Raw genomic sequence first — 20548 nt, forward strand, 5'->3', positions numbered from 1 at the left:
CTGGGGTCAGAGTTCAGGGTGGTTGTCGGGAAAGAGACACAGAAGGGCCTCGGGAGGAGGGGGTGGCACACCCACCACCTTCTGTGCCGGGGCGGGGGGCGGGCAGAGCCTGGAGCCCACCCCCCGGGTTTGCTCTCCAGGCCTTCAGAGTGGGAGGGCATGGGAAGGGGCCGGCAGGGCGGCGTGCGGGGGGCAGGCAGGCCAGGGGGCTCTGGGCGCTGCGGCAGCTGGTCTGGTTGCCGCGGGGCCCGTTTCTGAGTTAAGGTCTCGAGGTGGGGGGCTTCTGTTGGGGGAACAAGGAAAGCGGATCCGCCTCAGCTGGAGGAAGGGCTTGAGAACTAGCGTTAGAGAAAGCATCAAAAGTGCGTGAAAATCCTGAAAACGTGCCGCGCACTCCTCAGTACTGTTTATGCAAGAACTGGTTCACTCTTGGCGTCGGTTGTCCTGGCAGTTCTCACGGCCCCCACCGCTCGTGCGGGCAGGGGCGTGTTGGGACATTGGGACGGGGCCCTGCCTTGCTCTGTGTGCTGGGGGTCACGTGCGCCCTGCGTCTGCCCACCAGAGGCAGCCGGGGCTGGTGGGGGGCGGTCCCAGCTGGGGAGGCCTGAAGGGCTGCCAGGGCCTGGGCCCCAAGGTAGGGTGCCTGCGCCCCGGGACTGCCTCCAAGACACCGCGTTCCAGCTGGGGCAGAGCCTTCGCTCAGCTTCCGGAGACTTAGCCCACAAGAGCTGGTGCCGGTGCGAAGCTCCTGGTTTGAGGCTGACTTCTCTTTTCTGGTTTCATCGCAGGTCGTGCGGGGGATCGTGCCTGCCTCAGCTCTGCCAGCACCGCGGGGCTGACGAGCTGCATGTAAGTAGATAAACGCCACCCTCTGCCCGTTTGTAGGCGGGGGCTTGAACGTGCTCAAGTGACGCGCGACTCTCGGTTTGGGGAGGTGGTAGAGCCTACGTTCCTGCTCTTTGTTCTTTTAAACCTGTATCTTTTCATCTTGAAATACGTAACCACATACATTAGTGGATATTTGGAAAATAAACACTCATAATCCCAGTACCTGTTACAGAAATTATTAGCCTTTTGGTATATTTTATTCTGGTTTTTTTCCTTATGTATCTGTTTTTTGAAACATGCAGTGGTAACCACAGTCTGTGTACAGTATCGAGTCTTTTCCACACTCACACAGCTGCCATTTCCAGTGGCTTTTCGTGTGAACACACAGACAAACCCTCCCTGGCACCACGCTCGGTGCTTCGGAGAAGGCCATGTGGATGGACCGCTGGCCACGGGGCCTGCCCTGCTGGTCCTGGGGCCATATCTGGAGTGTGGTGGGAGCTCTGTGGTACTGCTGAGAGGCTGGAGGGCTTCCTGGAGGGAGTGGCACCCACACTCCCCTGTCCACTGTCACCCATGGACTTGAGCTTCCCGCAGGGCTGCTGTACTCTCCTCGCCAGTCATCATCCCTGCCCAGCCCCTGAGCTTAGTCTCCTGACGCCCTCACCTGTGTGGTGGGGCACCCAGACCGCTGTCGGCACCGGGTCCATGTCCACCTGCCCTGGGTACCTGGAGTGGAGCTCGTGCCTCTCGACACGCCCGATCCTTCCTCTGTGAGAGTGCTGGGCCCTTACGACCCCTTGTCCGTAGAGCTGTGGGCTCCTCGGGTTTTCTCATTCACTTGAGATCGTTGATGTGTTGCCTCATCTTGGCTATGAAACTTCTGGAGGATGCTCCCTGGGACAGATTTCATTCCCTAAAGCGAACAGTACACAAGCTGTACGTGAAGACTGGATTGCTGTTAAAGCAAAAGTGTATGTAAGCGGATTTCCAGTTTTCTGGCTCTTACACAGTCCTAAAATGAGTAGCCGGGCCCAGCCTTTCCACCCATGAGCAGGTGTCTTCGTGGAGCAGAATGGGCGCGTGGGCAGTGTTTGGCGGGGACACGACAAAGTATTTTCAGAATCCCCTCCCAGCAGCAGCCTCTGCAGGCCCCCACCTGCTGCCGGAGCGCTCCCAGCCAGCTCTGGGCTTTGATTTTAATTAGGCTCCTCTTCTGATAGTCACCAGACTTTGTCGCCACGAAACCTCTTTTTGTGATGTGGAGGCATTAACGTATGAGTGTAGAACATCTTTACTCTTTCTGGATTTCAGAGTTCTAAGTGAACTCTTTAATCGGCGGCTGGCGTTTCAGGGGCTTGGGGCCCAGTGGGTGGCTGGAAACGGGTGACCGGTGACCTGGGGGTGCGGTCATGGTTGCCGTGAAGGATGTGGTCCCGCAGGGTCAACTGTCAGGGTTTTTCAGGAGAAGCTGGAAGTCTGGGTCTCGGTGTGAAGTCTCTGGTTTTAAAGTACTGAGCGCTGAGGCAGGTTAGTTCTGCTGTGTGGCCTAGCTCTTCAGGTGGTGGGGCGGCGCCACACATGGGTCAGTGACCCCGGCGCTTGCGGGGCTGGCGTCCCTGCCTCTCCTGCAGGGGACAGTCTGCACCTGTCACTTGCTGGGGGCCAGGCCTCCCCTGCCTCCTTTCTCCACAGTCCTTCTAGACCAACTTTTGAATTATTTCCATTCTAGGATGGTCTTTTGGGGATTGTAACTGGAATGTCGTTAAACCCATAACATCACTGGGGAATATTAACTTTTAAAATCACACGTGGTCTTTCCACCTGTAAGTTGTTTTCCCTCTTTCGGAAAAGGGTCTGTCGTGTTCCTTATGCAGGCCACGTGCATGGCCTTTAAGACAGTTCCCAGATGCGCTGTACTTGGTGGGGCTGAGGGGGCTCGCTCTTCATTATCTTTTCTAAGTGATTGTTGGCGGCGTGGAAGTTACTGATTTGAGTACGCTTTCTTGTGCCCGGCCACTTCACACAGCTCTGTTGATTGTTTTAGCTCTAATTGGCTGCCTAGTGCACAGCAGTGATTTTTTGTCTCTTCCTTCCCAGTGCGTTTGCTTCAGTTTTTCAGTTTTCTTTCATCTCAGTAGCCAGCTCTGTTATCAGAGAGCTGTAGTCATTCACGCATTATCACGACAGCAAAAAATAGAGACTCTAGTGTTTTCTAAGTTCACAGTGTTTAGAAAGTTAAACACTTTGATTAGAAAGTGAAACAGTGAGAACTGTAAAGCTGTCGTCCTGAGCTCACACACTTCAGGTTAGGAATTATAGATGAGAGTTGAAGTCTTATGTCAGTCTCAGCATCCAGGAATTTTTATTGTTTATTTTGATCGCACAACGTAAGAAATCTTGAGTCACACAGATAAGTGGTTGTAAGTGGTACTCGTTTGTATTAGTTTTTTTTAACAGTCATTTTGCAATTTCAGGGGTTTTTTTATATATAAATTTATTTATTTAAGTATTGGCTGCGTTGGGTCTTTGTTGCTGCACTGGGGCTTTCTCTAGTTGCGGCGAGCAGGGGCTACTTTTGCAGTGCACGGGCTTCTCATTGCAGTGGCTTCTCTTGTGGAGCACAGGCTCTAGGCGTGCGAGCTTCAGCAGTTGTGGTGCACGGGCTTCAGTAGTTGCGGTGCATGGGCTCAGTGGTTGTGGCGCACGGGCTTAGTTGCCCCGCAGCATGTGGGATCCTCCCGGACCAGGGATCGAACCCGTGTCCCCTGCATTGGCAGGCAGACTCTCAACCACTGCGCCACCAGGGAAGCCCTGCAATCTCAGTCTTAATGGAAACAGTTCAGACCCCTGAAGGGTGAGTGGGGGAGTTTCTGATCCAAGATAACATCGTGGACATTGTCTAGCTGCTCTCACCTCCCTTATCATAGAAACAAAGGCAGAGAGGAAGCACCCACAACTTGAATGAGCCGTCAGACCGTGAGACAGCAGGCGGTTCTGAGACCCCCGCAGGCGCCGAACCCCATTCAGTGGGAAAAGCTGAGCTGATGAGCTGCTTCTGTTTTTAAGCCTCCCTTAGCGGGAGCGCGTGTAAGGTTCGTTGCGGACATACTGAGCTGCTGGTGACGGTGCTGCCCTCGCATGGGTGTCCTATGGCCCCGAGGGCTCCAGGTCCCGGCTGAGGGGCATGTTGTCCTGCAGGCAGTCGTGGGGTCCCCTCTTGTCTCTGGGCACCTGCACTTCTGGAACACCCTCTGGGTCGCGGTGCCTGTTGCTGCATCCCGCCTTCCCTTTCCTGTCTGCCCTGAGGAGCTGAGGGGCACGTGGAGGGTCGGCGTCCTCCCTGGTCCAGCCTCAGGCTGCTGTCTTGGCATGCTGTCCCCCTGGGAAAGGGACGTTCCCACGTGTTGGCAGTCGGGAGCGGGCACTTCCAGGAGGCTGACGCCTGGGCTCTGGTGGGCCAGGGCAGAGCAGGAGCTGCCTGCTCGAAGATGCTGTCTGTCCCAGCTCCCCGAGGAAAGGCAACAGTGCCCGCGTTAGTTTTGTTATTTTGTGCTTTTGGAATGTAGCTGAATCTCTCTGGCTAGACGGTTAATAGTCTCTCTAACATGCGAGAAGACAGCCAGATTTGGGGGCCCGATGGCCCTCGCTGGGCGCGCCCCATGTCTCTCTGCTTGGTCTGTTTTCATGGGTCTCTGTCCTTGCCTCTTGGCTGCCCCTCGTGACTGACATCACACCTCGAGGAAGTCACTTGCTTCCTTGGCAACTGGGTTGGAAAACTGGTTAATTAAGCTTGATGAAGACAGGAGGTGTGGGCATGATCATCTCCCGCTTTGAGAGGTGAGACTGAGGCACAGAGTAATGGCTGAGCCAGCGGTGCTGCCGTGCCCTGGGCAAGGCTGTTCCCCAGCCTGTAGGACTCAGGACAGGGCGGGCTCGAGGGACCCGCCTTTCCTGGCTTAGGTGTTGACTGCGGGGCCGAGGGGCTCGGGACAGAAGAGAGGCCGGCGGGGGGTGCCATCTGCCAGCTGTCTCCGCCTGTACAGGCCAGAGCCAAGGTGGGCCGTCCCTGCTTGTCCTTCAGTGTTCCCCGTGCATAAAAGGAGCAGCTAGGGCTTCCCTGGCGGCGCAGTGGCTGAGAGTCAGCCTGCTGATGCGGGGCATGCGGGTTCGTGCCCCGGTCCGGGAAGATCCCACATGCCGCGGAGCGGCTGGGCCCGTGAGCCATGGCCGCTGAGCCTGCGCGTTCGGAGCCTGTGCTCCGCAACGGGAGAGGCCGCAACAGTGAGAGGCCCGCGTACAGCAAAAAAAAAAAAAAAAAAGGGCAGCTAAACTAGACATGTCCCAGCTTTCTTCCAGCCCTGACTGGTGGCTTCTCAACCGCTTTAACGGGGCTTGCTGTGCCCCAGGCGCAGTTCTGGGCACTTCCTGTGTATTAGCCCGCACACATCCACGAGGGGTGCTCTTGAAGCAGAGAGGTTGCTTGTCCAAGGTCACGGAGCCGTCAGTGGTGGAGCTGGGGTTTGACCTGGGATGGTCTGCTCAGAGCTCGGGTCCTCGCTGCTGGCAGCAGGCCAGGTGCACAGGGATGACTGGACAGGTGGGAAGAAGCTGGGGTGTGTCAGTGATAAACAGCCTCTCAAGTGAGTGGCCCTTTGGCCACCCAGTGGTGGATTCGTGCGTGAGCAGGGAGAGGTTTCTGAAGGGACACGTGAGATGAGAAGATTGTGAAACACGGAAGGAGAATTGTGTGGGTAAATTGTTCCAGTGTTGGGTTGTAAATGGCCTTCCATCACGTGTTGCCGTTGGAAGGGGACCTCTTCGTCATGCCCAGACCTTGGGCTGTGCCAGGTCTAGTGGGCACCGAGAGCTGGGAGGGCCGGGTCCTGGCTGCCGAAACTCAGGCTGCAGCGAGTGGCCCTCCTCGAGCGGCTGTCCTGCAGGCAGACACCGAGGACACAGCTGCCTGGGGCCCGGCAGAGCAGACTGGCCTTCTCTGGCGGCCGGGGGTCTGGGCAGCCCTGTAGGCCTGCTAGGCTGCCGATGGAGAGGGCTCTGAGGTGCCCTCTTCCGGAAGCCCCTGCAGCTTCCCGCTGTGGTGTGGAGGCGGCTCCCCACTGGGCCTCGTGGAGCCCATGGTCCAGTGGGAGGTGGCCCGCGTGTGAGCATTTGAGAGGGGTGGGCACCAGGGTAGCCCCGCAGGTCGGGGGGCCCAAGGAAACCCAGGGCGGAGCCAGCGCCTGTGGGGTGTCCAGGCAGGCATGGCTGCAGAGGCTCTGGGCCTGGGGTCTGCTGCCGCGCGTGGGCAAGGAGGCCAGTGCGGGAGCCGAGTGAGCCGCAGGGGGAGGAGAGGGAGGCCTGGGCTTTGTGTCCTTTTGCCCAGAGGCCTTCGGTCAGCTGATGCACAGATCCGGGTCACCCCGATTGGAACATCCTCCCTGGTTTTCAGGACAGACTTGCTCAGGAACCGCAGGTCTTTGTAGAAAGTCACCTGCTGGGGAGAGGGCTGGCCTGGGAGACCCACCCAGAGGTTGGGTCTGTCTTGTCTGGAGGTGAAGCCTTTGCTGGTTGTTTGTGTTTGACCTGCTCCTTTGAGGCCGTGGGGACTGGCTCCCCACAGTGAGTGTATTTCTCCGGCGTCAGGAAGGGGCAGGGAGTCTGTCCTACACGCTGGGCCGTTGGGTGTGAGGTTTTGATCCGGCTGTGGTCTGTACCGCTGCCAGGAGGTCATAGCAAGGCTGGCCCCTCACCACTGGCTTCTTTCTTCCCTCTTCAAGGAAACTTCTTTTTGGCGGCTGCAGTCCCGTCCACCCCGTGTGCCTTTCCTTGCGAGGCGACCCCCTCGGCTGCTGGACCCTGAGGCCCAGGCACACGTGCGTGGCGGTCGCAGGGCCGAGGCTCCTTCCTGCGCGCTGCTGGCACTCGTCGCCCCCGCTGGGCGAGGACTCTGTGGTGGAGAAGTCCCTCCGGTCCCTAAAGGACAAGAGCAAGAAGCTGGAAGAAGGAGGCCCCGTGTACAGCCCCCCCGCAGAGGCGGCCGTGAGGAAGCCCCTGGGGCAGCGGGTCCTGGATGAGCTGAAGCACTACTACCACGGCTTCCGCCTGCTCTGGATCGACACCAAGATCGCCGCGCGCATGCTCTGGCGCATCCTCCACGGCCACAGCCTGACCCGCCGAGAGCGCAGGCAGGTAATGGGCGTGTGCCCCTGCTGGGGTCACCTGTCAGTTGCTTTAAGTGTCTAAAGTCACAGCAAGAGATTGTCCTGCAGTAGCTTTAGTTCTCGCCTGAGTTAGCTGAATGTTTCTTTCAGACGCCTCAGGGTTCCTGATTTTCCGCTGGGGCTGACGCAGCTCTGTAGAGGAGGTGCAGCCATACCACGTTGGTGGGCTCCCCGGGGCTCTGTTCTCTGCGTGAAGTGTGCTCACGGCTCCTCCTTTGGAGTTTGTGGGGGGGGTTTTGTTTGTTTGTTTGTTTAATAAACTTATTTATTTATTTTTGGCAGCATTGGGTCTCCGTTGCTGCGAGTGGCTTTCTCTAGTTGCGGCAAGCGGGGGCTACTCTTCGTTGCGGTGTGCGGGCGGGCTTCTCATTGTGGTGGCTTCTCTTGTTGCGGAGCACCGGCTCTAGGCGTGTCGGCTTCAGTAGTTGTGGCTCGCAGGCTCAGTAGTTGTGGCTCACAGACTCCAGAGCGCAGGCTCAGTAGTTGTGGCGCACGGGCTTAGTTGCTCCGCAGCCTGTGGGATCTTACCAGACCAGGGCTCGAACCCGTGTCCTCTGCGTTGGCAGGCGGATTCTTAACCACTGTGCTTCCAGGGAAGTCCTCCTTTGGAGCTTTAATTGCTTGCTTAAGGTGTAACATGTTGAAGGATTGGCACCCTCACCATATAAGTGATTCTTCTAGAATGATTAAACTGCTAATCCATCCTTTTATGCCAAGTGCATTGTTGAAAGTTACCCCCCAGTTTCTTTGAGTTGTCACAGATGAAGCTGTTGTTTTGTGACTTAGTTTCTGCCTTTGTTAAATTGCTCTCGTCAGATCCTTGATCCTTCATGCTGTCAAACCTTCTGCTCCCTTTCAGTCTGGGGCCCCAGCCTAGCAGCAATGAGCACCCCTGACTCCCAGCCCTTGGATCTAACCACCCCCATGGAGAGGAACCGGGGCTGTTTGGAAGCATAACTGATCAAGGGCTGGGACAGCAGTGGTACTAGAATAACCTGTGTCAGAAAATAAGAAAAGGCTGGAAAATAAACAATGGGGGCCCTTCTGGGGATGGCCAGTGGGGAATAAGACGGGACTTTTTCCATTTCCCTCAGCAATAGTGTGTGGCTTCATATTTTTTATGGTATTGTGAATGGAATTTTTTCACTGGTGACATACACAACCTAAAATTTACCCTCTTTAAGCATTCTAAGTATACAGGCTGTGGCATTAGGTACATTCACACTGGGGTAAAGTCGGTACCACCATCTGTCTCCAGAACTCTTCATCTCTGGTCATCTCCCTAAGCTGACGCCGCACCTGTTAATAACAGCTCCCCACCCCTTGGCCCCCAGCCCCCGGCATCCATCACCTACTCTCTGTCTCTCTTAGTCTGAACCCTTCAGGGACCTCATAGCAGTGGAATCACACAGGATCTGTCCTTTGTGACTGGCTGGTTTCACTGAGCAGCATGTCCTCAAGGTTCACCTTCGCCATAGCAGGTGTCAGAATTTCCTTCCTGTTTAAGGCTGAATGGTGTTCTGTTGTGTGTATGGACCACAGTTCGTTTATCCATCATCCATCCATGGACACTTGGGTTGCTTCCACATTCTGTCTGTTGTAGGTAAATAGAATTTTAAAAATTCCATTTTCCATTTGTTTATTGCTCGTATATAGAAATACAGTGGATTTTTATATATTGATCTTGTATCTTGCAGACTTACCAAACTCAGTTATTAGTTCTAGTATCTTCTTTGTAAATTCCATCAGACTTTTTATCAGGAACAGATTTTGGATTTTGTCAGATGCTTTTTCTGCATCTACTTTTTTTTACTATTTAATTTTAATTTTTTTGAAGTATAGTTGATTAACGATATTGTGTTAGTTTTAAGTGTACAGCAAAGTGATTCAATTATGTATATACATTTTTCAGATTATTTTTCATGATACAGGTTATTATAAGATATTGAATATAGTTTCCTGTGCTATACAGTACATTCTTGTTGTTTATCTTTTCTGTGTCTATTTAGATGGTCGTATGGTGTTTTCTTTTTCTAGTTTTATTAAGTAAATGGTTGATATTGTCAGATTAAATAAAAAAGCAAGACTGAACTCTGTGCACTCTACAAGGAACACATCTAAATGTAAAGACACAAATAGGTTAAAAGTAAAAGAATGGAGAAAGGTAAGTGGTGCTAACACTAGTCCAGGAAAGCCAACGTTAATATCAGACAGAGTCGACGTTAGAGCAGGATTACCAGGGCAGAAGAGGTCACTCATGGTGACGAGAGGGTCAGGTTGCCAAGAGGACATGATATTCCTAGACATTTATACACTGGTAACAGAAGCTGGACGCTGGCTCTGTGCATGGAAAATTTTCAGGAAAAGCAAAGTTGTAGAAAGAAATCAAATCCCTGTTTGCCTAGACCCCAGAGTGGAAATGGAGGTTAACTGCAGATGGACACAGTGGGACTTTTTGTCACGATGAAAGTGTTCTAAAACTGGATTTTAGAGATGGTTTCAGTCTATAAATTTACCAAAATTTATTGAATTACATACTTACAATGAGTGAATGTTACGGTATATAAATTAAACCTCGATAGAACTGCTAAAAATAATTTAATGGAAGAATGTTAAAAAACATAGGCACCAACTTGAAGGGTCATATCTGGGATCGTTTGAGCATAAAAATATAGATGATAATGAATTATAAACAAATGAAAAACATGGGAATCCTTGAGTCCATTTTGGTAATAAATAGAAAAATGAAGGTGCAAAGCGAGGTCGATAAATGGGGAGATGGGCTTGAGTTAGGAAATTGCCGTTTTGTGACCATCAGAGTAGAGGCTGGTTTGGGAGGAACTGTGATGAGTGTGTCTAGGGAGAGAGATGGGTGTTTATTTGCGTGCTCTCAGGGCGTTCCCTCACAAGTGGAGAGAACAGCCTGTCCAGGTGATCACAGTGACCGCTGTCGCAGGGTGGGTGGCGCCTGACCCCCGGGGAGGGCAACCATCATGGAAAGTGGTGCCAGCCAGAAACGAGGCCCTTAGTAGAAATGACGTCACTCCTCCAAAGACGGTCTCGTCCGTCACGGTGGAAACACAGCTGGGGATGCGGGGAGTGTAGTCTTGGCTGCCGTGCACCCAGGCGGTTCCGAGTGGAAGGAGCACGCGTGAGCAGGCACTGGCGCAGGGGCAGGTGAGCTGCTGGAGGCCTGGCAGTGTCCGCTGTTCCCAGGGGTTGTCGATTATTTCACGTCGCACGTTTCTTTAATGTCTTCAGCAGTGGTTTGTTTGCATCAGTGAGGCACTTGGATTTTTTCCCTGATCATTGCTGTGTTACATAGTCTTAAATCTAACCGATCGTGTCGGGGAACACAAGAGAAGTGCCCCGCCAACACTCGGCCCTCCTTTCCGCAGAGCGCCTGGAGTGCGTGGTGTGGCCGCAGCCTTCCCCGGAGGCCCTCGCTGCTGCCAGCAGTGGCCAGTCCTCCGTCTGTCAGTCTCGTCCAGCTGTCTGCCAGGCCGGTGGGCACCTGGCAGACGCCCTGGGGGGCGGCTCACTGGCAGCATCCAGTGATGGGTGCCCCTCCACGCAGGGAGGTAGCTTCACCCAGCTTTTCTGAAGGCGTCACCTTGTGGTTTGGCCTCAGGGGGCCTCCGGAGCCCTGTCTGCTCCCTGCGAGGCGCCTGCTGTTGCTCCTGCGGACGACTGTGCAAGAAATGCTCCCCAGTCACCCTCTGGTCCCTCCACCCCTTTCCAGTTCCTCCGGATCTGTGCCGACCTCTTCCGCCTGGTGCCCTTCCTGGTCTTCGTGGTGGTGCCCTTCATGGAGTTCCTGCTTCCTGTTGCCGTAAAGCTCTTCCCCAACATGTTACCGTCCACGTTCGAGACCCAGTCCATCAAGGTGACCGGCTCGTTTTGACCCAGTTTGAAAGCAGTTACAAGGCCGCATTGTTTTAAGACTGACATTTCAGATGTTAGATGTTTCTAAATTTTATGTTTTCTTCATAATTCAGTCGTGCTGTGCTGTGATTATTTAATAGACGCTGGTTTCAGGTTTGCTTCTCGTTAAAATGTGTCTTAAATTCTGGTTTCTCTAGACCAGTGTTCTTGAGCCACAGGTCGAGACCCATTCGTGGGGGACGAGACGGGTCTAGGGCAGGGTCGGCAGACTTCCAGCCCACGGGCCATTTTGGTCAGTAAGGCCTCTGGGGACATGCCTGCCTGTCGTGTGTGTGTTGTCTGGTGGCCTCCACGTTTCACACGGCTCAGCCCGCAGGGCCTGAAAGCGTTACAGGCCAGCCCTTTATGGAATTTGCCGGCCCTTCTCTGGCAGGGGTGGGGGGAGGGTCACACAGAGCTCGTGGGTGGAGGAAGCGCCGTTCAGGAGGCACGTGGCGGCGCTGGGTTGGGTGGACATGCACTTCGTGCTGGGGCTCGAAGCAGCTGCCGGACCGGCGCCGTCCAGGAAGCCGTGCAGGGCGGGAACCCAGGAGTGCAGTGCCCTCTCTGACTTCGCAGGAAGAGAGGCTGAAGAAGGAGCTGCGGGTCAAGTTGGAGCTGGCCAAGTTTCTGCAGGACACCATCGAGGAGATGGCCCTGAAGAACAAGGCAGCCAAGGGGGACGCCACCAAAGACTTCGCCATGTTTTTCCAGAAGGTGCTGTGATGCGTCGTCCCTTGAGGCCTTGCCCTGTCGGTCCCCAGTGCCGGTTAGCGCCTCGGGGCTGCCCACCTTATCTGGGGAGCGTGCCTTTTCTCCTTTCTTCCCTCCTTTTCACTGTGCACAATGGGGGCGGGGCTCCTGGAGGTCAAGCCTGCTGCCCCGAGAACGTGAACTTACGTTCACAAGCCCTGGCCTGGGTCTCCGGACTTTGCAGCAGCCCTGGGGGAGGTAGAGTTTGGCAGGAACCTAAGACCCCACAGTTGTGACCAGCAGGGGGCTGGGCTGGGAAGGAGGGGCAGACTGCCCCATAGCCACGCCCACGGTGCGGGAGGCCAGCCCAGCATGGAGAGGCCCCAGCCTCCTCCCAGCCAGCCGCCTCGGCTCCGCTGGTGTAGCAGACAAGGGCCAGGGACCGGATGCCATCCCCTGCGCGGACGCCTCGCTCGCAGGAGCCCAGCCAGGCAGCGCTCAAGGCTTTGGGTCGCAGGGGCCACTCCCGGTGGGAGACTTGAGCGGAGCTGAGGGAGGGTGTGGGTGGCCCCTTCTGCTTTGTTTCCTGACTTGAGACGTGTGACCCGAGGCCGTGGGGGTGCGGGGGACACAGCCCACCCGTGGTGACCCTTACCATGGCTCCCGCAGATCCGAGAGACGGGTGAGAGACCCAGCAACGAGGAAATCATGCGGTTTTCCAAACTGTTTGAGGACGAGCTGACCCTGGACAACCTCACGCGCCTACAGCTGGTGGCGCTGTGCAAGCTGCTGGAGCTGCAGTCCATGGGCACCAACAACTTCCTGCGCTTCCAGCTCACCATGAGGCTGCGCTCCATCAAGGCCGACGACAAGGTGAGCCCCCACAGCCCGCTCGGGGCTCGTCTGTGTCTCCTGGGGTGAGTGCTGGGATCACACGGTTTCCAGCCGCAGTGACAGCACACCTTCCCGTGGTGGGACGTAGTCGCTGAAAAGATGGATTTTAAAGGCAGCCTAATGTTTCATTATATGAACGTGTCCTAGTTTATTAACGGTCACTTTAGCTAATCTGCTACCCTAAAGAACCCTCCAATAAATACCTATTAATGTGAATTATGCCCCAGATCTTTGATAGGTCCTATAAAAATAGTGACCTAGAATGGCGGCTCCTGAGTAAAAAGGGCAGGAGGCCAAAAGCAAGTCCTGGCCCGTGACCAGATTGCTCCGGAGCTGTGCCGCCTGCCTGCCCCCGTGCAGTGTGTGTGTCTCAGGAAGTCACGAAGTGCCCCTCGTTCTCCCTAGTGACGCTGCCTGCGTTGAAGTCTGTGGCGCCTGGTCTTCTGATAGCTCCACCAGCTTGCCTCGGGGCTGATCTTCCCTCTTGTCGCTTACAGGCTTCCTGAATCCTCTCTGCCTTGTGTTTGTTCCTGTTTTCATCTGCTCTGGCGACCCTCTGTCTTACAGTTGTAGTATTTAGTCCGTACTCTTTTCCCGTTTGTCCTGTGTGTTTCATGTTCCGCTTTATCTCCTTTCTTGCCTTCTTTTGGATTAATCAGACGTTTACTCTTCCACCCGCTCTCCATTGGCTTGCTCCTATTTATCGTTTTAGCAGTCTCTCTGGAGTTCACAGCGAGCTTCCCGACACACAGGAGCCTAATGGGACCGAGTGCTTTTCCTGCCATGCGCCAGGTCCCAGCTGCACTCGCCGGCCCCGCCTCTGCGTCGCACGCGCTTTTGCTGCTGAGTTGATGTGTGTGCACCACGTATTTACCCTCCTGACCCCCTTCCTTCCTTCCTGCGTTTCCACCCGGACCGTTTCCTCCGCTTGAGGAGTCCCCTCAGTGGCGTTCGTATGGATTTGTCTGTATTAACCTTCCATTCTGCAGGGTATTGCTGGGTGTAGGACTCCAGGCTTGCAGTTCTTTTTTCTACATTTAAAGATGCCACTGAGGGCTTCCCTGGTGGCGCAGTGGTTGGGAGTCCACCTGCGGATGCAGGGGACGTGGGTTCGTGCCCCGGTCCGGGAAGATCCCACGTGCCGCGGAGCGGCTGGGCCCGTGAGCCATGGCCGCTGAGCCTGCGCGTCCGGAGCCTGTGCTCCGCAGCGGGAGAGGCCACAGCAGTGAGAGGCCCGCGTACCGCAAAAAAAAAAAAAAAAAAAAAAAAAAAGATGCCATTGAGTGCATGTCAGCTGGCAGGCCTATTATTGTTCCTTTGAAGGTGTCCATCTTTCTCCGGCAGCATCCGAGATGTTTGGATTTTGTTACATCTTGTTTGGATTTTAGCAGCTATACAGTAACGTCCCTAGGCGTGTCTGTGTCTGTGCTTATCCTATTTCCTGGTTGTGGTGCTTCCATCATTTCATTAAATACCCCCCTACCCCCCCGACATGGGTCATGTTCCCCTTAGACCGCTCACGGTCCCTGCATCACATATGCTCTTCCTGTATTTTACATCCTTTTGTACGTGTGGTTTACTTATCCTCTCTTCTTGGTCTGATCACTCTTAAACCCATCCTCCAAGATTTCCGTCTGCAGGTAAAACTGTCTCTCTTGTTCTCCAGAAGCAGATCATCACTGCATTTTGTAAGGATGAAGAGAAGTTGTCTCTCTGCTCTGCTGGAGAATTTGCCGTGCGGCTGCCCCTCCTCGGGAGAGGCAGCATGAAGGCAGGAGGCCTGGGTTGTGTCCTGGCCACTCACTAGCTTTGTGAAATTGAACAAGTCACCTCACCTCAGTGCTTCAGATTCCTATGAGGTGGGGCGGTGGCCAGACCTCTGCTGTTGAGCAGGTGGAGGGGGCATACTTTCCCGTGGACGTTAAATGGTAAAAAACATACATAAGAAGATTCTGAAAAGTGGGGAGAAGCCCCTGGGACCCCAGGAATGACACAGGAGGTCTTTGTGCCTCATAGATCCAGCCATGGGGCTGAAGAAGCCAGAATCGCCATCCTATGGTCAGAGGAAAGGAACGGGGCCACCTAGCAGGACAGAAGACTTCAGAGAGTGATGGCTCTGCTCCAGCCAGACGCCACAGGAAACAGTGTCTCCCCACCCCGACCCTCCCCGGACCCCCCACACACACACACACACAGTGGCGGTGGGGCTGGGACCGCCACCCTCAGGCTGTAGCAGCTGGGATGGTATCGGGGAAGGCCGCGAGGAGCTGGCTCATTCATCCCCGGCCCCCTGCCCCCTGCCCCCTGTGGTGTCAGTAGAGACCAGCAGGGGGCCTGGCCTCCACCGGCACCCGACAGTCTCAAGGCACTCTCCATACTTCCCTGCTGGAGTGGTGTCAGGAGGGGCCAGTAAGAGGTTCTCCCGCCCCTCCCAGCCAGGGAGGCATGCAGAGCCTAGCGGGGAGGCCAGACTCCACCCACCCCTCCCAGTAGACTCAGAAGTACCTCTCCCCCTGGCCTCAGTGGAGGTCAGATCTCATCCGTTCCGGGATGTAATTTACAATGACTGAGTGATGCCACAGAGAGCTCAGGGCTGTTGGAAGGAAGCTGTGCTCACAGTTCCCCAGAAGAGGGGACCAGGACGTGAGGGGAGGGAGGAGTCGAGACAGCCTTCATCACTGGTCAGCGGGAGTGGTCAGCTGGAGGCGTTTTTCATTGGGTAGGACGTGAAGCAGAGGTCAGAGTTTGTGGTTGGAGGATTTGAAATATGATTGTAGCACGCCCAGGAAAGCCAGGCAGCAGGGGAGACGTAAACAACTTTGTCCGTTGGTTTGGATCAGTAGATGCCAGATTGTCAGTTACACCACCTGCAAATGCTGCGTAGAGCACCCCCATGCCAGAGCACTGTCAAGAGGAAGCCAGTTAGGACAGAAGATGGAAGTGAGCGCCAGGATCGCATAGCGTAATACCCAGAATTATACCCAGAATGTCCGGCTTCAGCTGAAAATCACTCCTCGTGCTGAGAACCAGGAGGACCCCAAAGCGAATGAAAAGAAGACAAGCAGTGGGTGCCAGCGCCATCCTGACCGTGGGCCGCTCCCCAGATTCGGTGAAAGGCATGCATCTACAGATTGAAGACGCTGAGTGAACCTCAGACCGGATAAACACGAAGAAGGCCGCACAAAGACCCATAGTCAAATGAGCAGACGTGAAGGACAAAGAAGTAATTTTGAGGGGCTTCCCTGGTGGCCCAGTGGTTAAGAATCTGCCTGCCAGTGCAGGGGACACAGGTTCGGTCCCTGGTCCGGGAGGATCCCACGTGGCGTGGAGCAGCTAAGCCCGTGCACCACGACTACTGAAGCCCTCGCGCCTCGAGCCCATGTTCTGCAACAAGAGAAGCCACTGCAGTGAGAAGCCCACGCACCGCAACGAAGAGTAGCCCCCGCTCACCGCAACTAGAGAAAGCCTGCGCGCAGCAATGAAGGCCCAACGCAGCCAAAAGTAAAAATAAATTTATTTAAAAAAAAAAGAAGAAATAATTTTGAAAGCAATGAGAGAGAATGGCATCTTACCTGCAGGGAAAACAATTCAAATGACAGTGCATTTCTCATCAGAAACCATGGAGGCCAGAAGGAACTGGAAAGTATTTTTCGTGTGCTGAAAAAAAAGAAGTCGGTCAATTCAATCCTAGATTCAGCAAAGATAAAAACGAGGGAGGAATCAAGACGTTCCCAGGTGAAGGAAAACTACGACAATTTGCCACCAGCAGAGCCTAGAGGAACCTTAGGGAGTCAGGAAGAAAGAACACAAGCACCAGGCTTTGCTTCTGCTCGTGTGTCTTCTAAGTAAAGTGCGATGGTGGAGGCGAAGATGGGGCGCTGTGTCAGTAGGTGACATTAGGATGAGCTCGACAAGTGCGGGAGGATAAAGGGGGGAGGCCACCACGTTCCCTCCATGATGAGGTAGGCGCATCATGTGATACCAGAGCAGCCCCTGAAAATGGACGCAGACATGCGCTCAGAAGCGCAGGAGACAAGTGCAGATGGGATCCACGTGCCCCACGGGAAGACGGGGAAAGGAACCAAACCACCCAGATGTCCTTCACGGGCGAACGGTGAAACCAGGGCGTTTGTACCAGGCAGTGGACTCACGAAGGAAAGGAGTGGGTTATTACTACACACACCGCGTGGATCCTCAAGGAGTCCCCAAAGGCTGTGCGCTGTGCAGTCCCATCCCTGTAATGCTCTTCAAGTGACAGAATCACAGGGACGAAGAGCGGATTGGTGGTTGGTTCCCAGGGGTCAAGACGGGGTGGGAGTGTCTGTGAGGTCCTCGTGGGGACAGAGGTGTCTTCTGCCTGGACTGGCTCGGCATCGCGTCCCGGCGGTGGTTTGATACTGCACGTTGCAAGGTGTTAGCCACGGGGAGGAGCCGTGTGGCTGCTCGTCCACCTACAGTTGTCTCACAGTTGACGCAGGTAGCGGTCGTGTCCTCCTCACAGGGTCACTGGGGGGTTTAAATGGGGGGAGCAGGTGGCACTGTTGCCCTTTGTTCCTCCTGTCCTCTCCCCTCGTCCCTGCACAGTGCAGGACGGGAGAAGCGTGGGGTTCGGGCAGCAGGGCTGCTCCCTGGGCAGAGAGCAGGCCCTGAGTGGGTGTCTTCGCATCTCGGGGTGGATCCTGGCTGTTGACCCTAAGGTCCCACCCTCTGTCAGAAGGTCTGATCACTGCAAACCTGGAATCGGGGCCTTGGTAGTGGGGGTTTATCTTGTGTTTGGCAAAGCATAGTAGGAAGGTGGTTTCTTTCTTTTTTTTATAAATGTATTTATTTATTTATTTTTGGCTGCATTGGGTCTTCATTGCTGCGCACGGGCCCTCTCTAGTTGCAGCGAGCGGGGGGTTGCAGAGCACGGGCTCTAGGCACGCAGGCCTCAGCAGCTGTAGCACGCGGGCTCAGCCGTTGTCGCTCGCAGGCTCCAGAGCGCAGGCCCAGCAGCTGTGGTGCACGGGCCCAGCCGCTCCGCGGCATGTGGGATCTTCCCGGACCGGGGCTCAAAGCCATGTTCCCTTCATTGGCAGGTGGGCTGTCAACCACCGCGCCACCAGGGAAGCCCAGGAAGGTGGTTTCTAATCAGACACTTAGTTCCCAAGCGTGCGAATGCAGACAGCACAGACCCGTAGTGACCCTTCAGGAGGTAACTGCTGGCTTCCTTTGACAGCTGATCGCTGAGGAGGGTGTGGACAGCCTCAACGTCAAGGAGCTACAGGCGGCGTGTCGGGCGCGAGGCATGCGGGCCCTGGGCGTCACGGAAGACCGTCTGCGGGGCCAGCTGAAGCAGGTGCGTACCTGCGGCGTGGTGGGGGGCCCTTCTGTCCCAGCAGGGGGCGGGAGGTGCTCCGGCTCAGCTGCTGCCTGGGCCGGGGCCTGTGTGCGCTCCGCGCGCGGTGGCTGCCCGCCGCTCCCGGGCGCCGCTCCCATCTCCCTCCCCAGCTCTTGGTTGCCTTTGCTGTGCTTGCTCTTCCCTCCGCCCCGTCTTCTGTGGACTCACGAGGACGAGGTCAGCTTCCTTTGAAATTCCAGTACGACTCTCAACTGAGGCCAGGGGTGTTTGGGGAAGTAGGACCCAGGCCAGGCCGACCTCCGAAGCCCCTGCTCTTGGCAGCCTGGGTCTGAGTGACCCTGCTTCTCCGGCCGCTCGGAGGGGGCCCTCGGGCAGAAGCCAGGGGCCGGCTCTGCAGGGCCACAGGCCTGCCCCGCCGGCATGGGTCTGAGTGGATGCGACGATGGGTAGGCAACGTTCACAGCAACGCAGCCTTCGTATCAAAAGGGGCAGGGCGCCAGCTGGGCACCCCCTCGGGTTGTCTTCCCAGTGTAGACAGATCTGTTGACACCCGCTGCCCCCCCGCTGACACAGACGGTGCTTAGTGGGCAGTGCGTTCTCGTCCTTGTCTTCACTGCCCTTGTCTCCGACAGGGTCCCCTCGCAGACCCTCCTCTGTGAGGGGTGCCCTGGGTCCGCCTGGGCTGGAGCATACCTGGGGCACTCGACTGTGGGGCACTGTGCCCGAGGGATGTCAGGACTCGGGGTGTTTCGGTTTCCAAGGGCTCAGGTGTCTTCCTTCTCTCGTCGTTTAACCTGTGCTCGGCATTTTCTCCCCGTTCTGAGAGTTCTTCTCGCCCCATCTTTTGTTCTGTGTCTACCTTGTGTCCAAGCATTGTCGGGGTCTCTTTTGTCAGTTTGAACATTGTCTGTGTCACTAAAATAGCCTCAAACAGTGCCCAGCTTATGGTAGCTGTGCAAACCTCAAACGCCGAATGAATTCACCAGCGCCACCTTTGGAGTTTCTGTGCCATTGTTAAGTGAAGAACTTTGGGAACGGGACCTGGCCGTCTCGCTCTGTGTTTTATAAGCCCTGCAGCCTCGCTGCGGGGTGTCTCCTGCTCCCGTGACTGCGGCGGGCAGTGGGCGTTAGCACAGCGGCCTCGCTGCGGGGTGTCACGTGACGGGTGTCACGTGACTGAGGCGGGCAGTGGGCGTTAGCACAGCGGCCTTGCTGCGGGGTGTCACGTGACTGAGGCGGGCAGTGGGCGTTAGCACAGCGGTAAATAGGCCCTTCGGAGCTTGCGGGGTCTCTCCCGGGAGAACTCGCTCGCGGGACGTACGGGTCCGCCCACTCAGGTGCTGCCGTGGTTGTTGCCACCAGTGTCCTCCTCCTCCTCTCCCCTACGCAAACCAGAACAGAGAGGGAAGTTCCAGGGCCAGAAGCCCTTGCCCGGGTCACAGGAAACGTGGGTGGGATGAGGCCGGCAGGTGAGTCTGGGTCTCCACCTCCCACTTCCAGTGGCTGGAGCTGCACCTGCACCAGGAGATCCCGACGTCGCTGCTCATCCTGTCCCGGGCCATGTACCTTCCTGACACCCTCTCTCCCGCCGACCAGCTCAAGTCCACCCTGCAGACCCTTCCGGAGATTGTGGTGCGTGTTACAAGGCCCCCTTCTGCTGCTCACTCTGCCGGGGGCCCTCTCCCTTCTGGGGGAGCCCCCGGACCCACCACTCGCCCCCTCCTTTCTTGTCTGCCCTCTGCACGCTGAGGGCCCTGCGGTGCGTGCAGAAGGTGACCCTTGGGGTCCTCAGGGCGTTTCCCAGCAGCCGGGGTTCCTGCTCCTCGGAGAGCAAGCCCTGATGGCCAAGACACCCCGAGACCCGGGCCGGGCGCCGTGTGGGCTGCTCTGGTGGGGGTGTGCCTGCCCCGCTTCCAAGTGCGCTCACGGGTGTCCCCTCCCTGAAGGCAAAGGAGGCCCAGGTGAAGGTGGCTGAGGTGGAGGGCGAGCAGGTGGACAACAAGGCGAAGCTGGAGGCCACGCTGCAGGAGGAGGCGGCCATCCAGCAGGAGCATCGCGAGAAAGAGCTGCAGAGGCGGTCCCAGGCGGCGGTGAGCGGGCAGCGGGGCGGTGGAAGGGCTGGGCCCATGGGTGGGGTGGGGGCACGGGGAGGCAGACGCACTCTTGCGGCTCGGGCGCCAGTCAGCGCAAGCGGCCGGCCCTGAGGCCCCGAAGCTGGGGTTCGAGGCTGTGGCGACCTGACCGAGGCCTCCGGCAGCCCATAGGTGCTGGGGCGTGGATGCAGAAGCTGCGTGACTGCGCTCATCACGCGCTGCGCCCACGTGGAGGGTCCTGCGGCGGAACCGGGCGGAGGCAGACCCCACTGCCAGCCGGCCGGGCTCTGTAGACCTTGCCCCGCGCCTGGCGGCCCTCTGGCCAGCGGCACGTCTGCCGGTGTGGATGCCTGGGAAGGCCACGGTCTGATGGGTGGTGCTGAGCCGGCAGCGGCTTTGCGTTTCAGAAGGAAGTGGAGCCTGAAGTGGTGGCAGAAGGTGCCCCTGGGAGGCTGGTGGTCGAGCCGCAGTCGGAAGTGCCTGATGTGACCCTGCCGTCCGAGGCCCTGACGGACAGCGCGCCCGTCCTAGAGGGCTTGAAGGTAACGGCGCCC

At 56.5% G+C, this 20548-nt stretch overlaps 1 protein-coding gene across 4 annotated transcripts in view; it reads left to right on the forward strand.

Annotated features, from left to right (window-relative positions):
• LETM1 (leucine zipper and EF-hand containing transmembrane protein 1) overlaps nucleotides 1–20548 on the forward strand; it is a 32958-nt gene that overhangs the window by 3479 nt on the left and 8931 nt on the right. For 2 of the 4 annotated variants that reach the window (XM_060148908.1, XM_060148904.1), the window contains exons 2-10: nucleotides 789–849; nucleotides 6606–7017; nucleotides 10792–10935; nucleotides 11553–11690; nucleotides 12336–12539; nucleotides 17779–17898; nucleotides 19402–19533; nucleotides 19848–19991; nucleotides 20402–20536. In XM_060148908.1, coding sequence (XP_060004891.1) covers nucleotides 789–849; nucleotides 6606–7017; nucleotides 10792–10935; nucleotides 11553–11690; nucleotides 12336–12539; nucleotides 17779–17898; nucleotides 19402–19533; nucleotides 19848–19991; nucleotides 20402–20536 — 1490 coding nt within the window. The remainder of the gene's footprint in view (nucleotides 1–788; nucleotides 850–6605; nucleotides 7018–10791; nucleotides 10936–11552; nucleotides 11691–12335; nucleotides 12540–17778; nucleotides 17899–19401; nucleotides 19534–19847; nucleotides 19992–20401; nucleotides 20537–20548) is intronic. The other 2 variants (XM_060148905.1, XM_060148906.1) reach the window with 2 other exon arrangements.

The sequence above is a fragment of the Lagenorhynchus albirostris genome, chromosome 4, assembly GCF_949774975.1.
Source record: "Lagenorhynchus albirostris chromosome 4, mLagAlb1.1, whole genome shotgun sequence".
NCBI lineage: Eukaryota > Metazoa > Chordata > Mammalia > Artiodactyla > Delphinidae > Lagenorhynchus > Lagenorhynchus albirostris.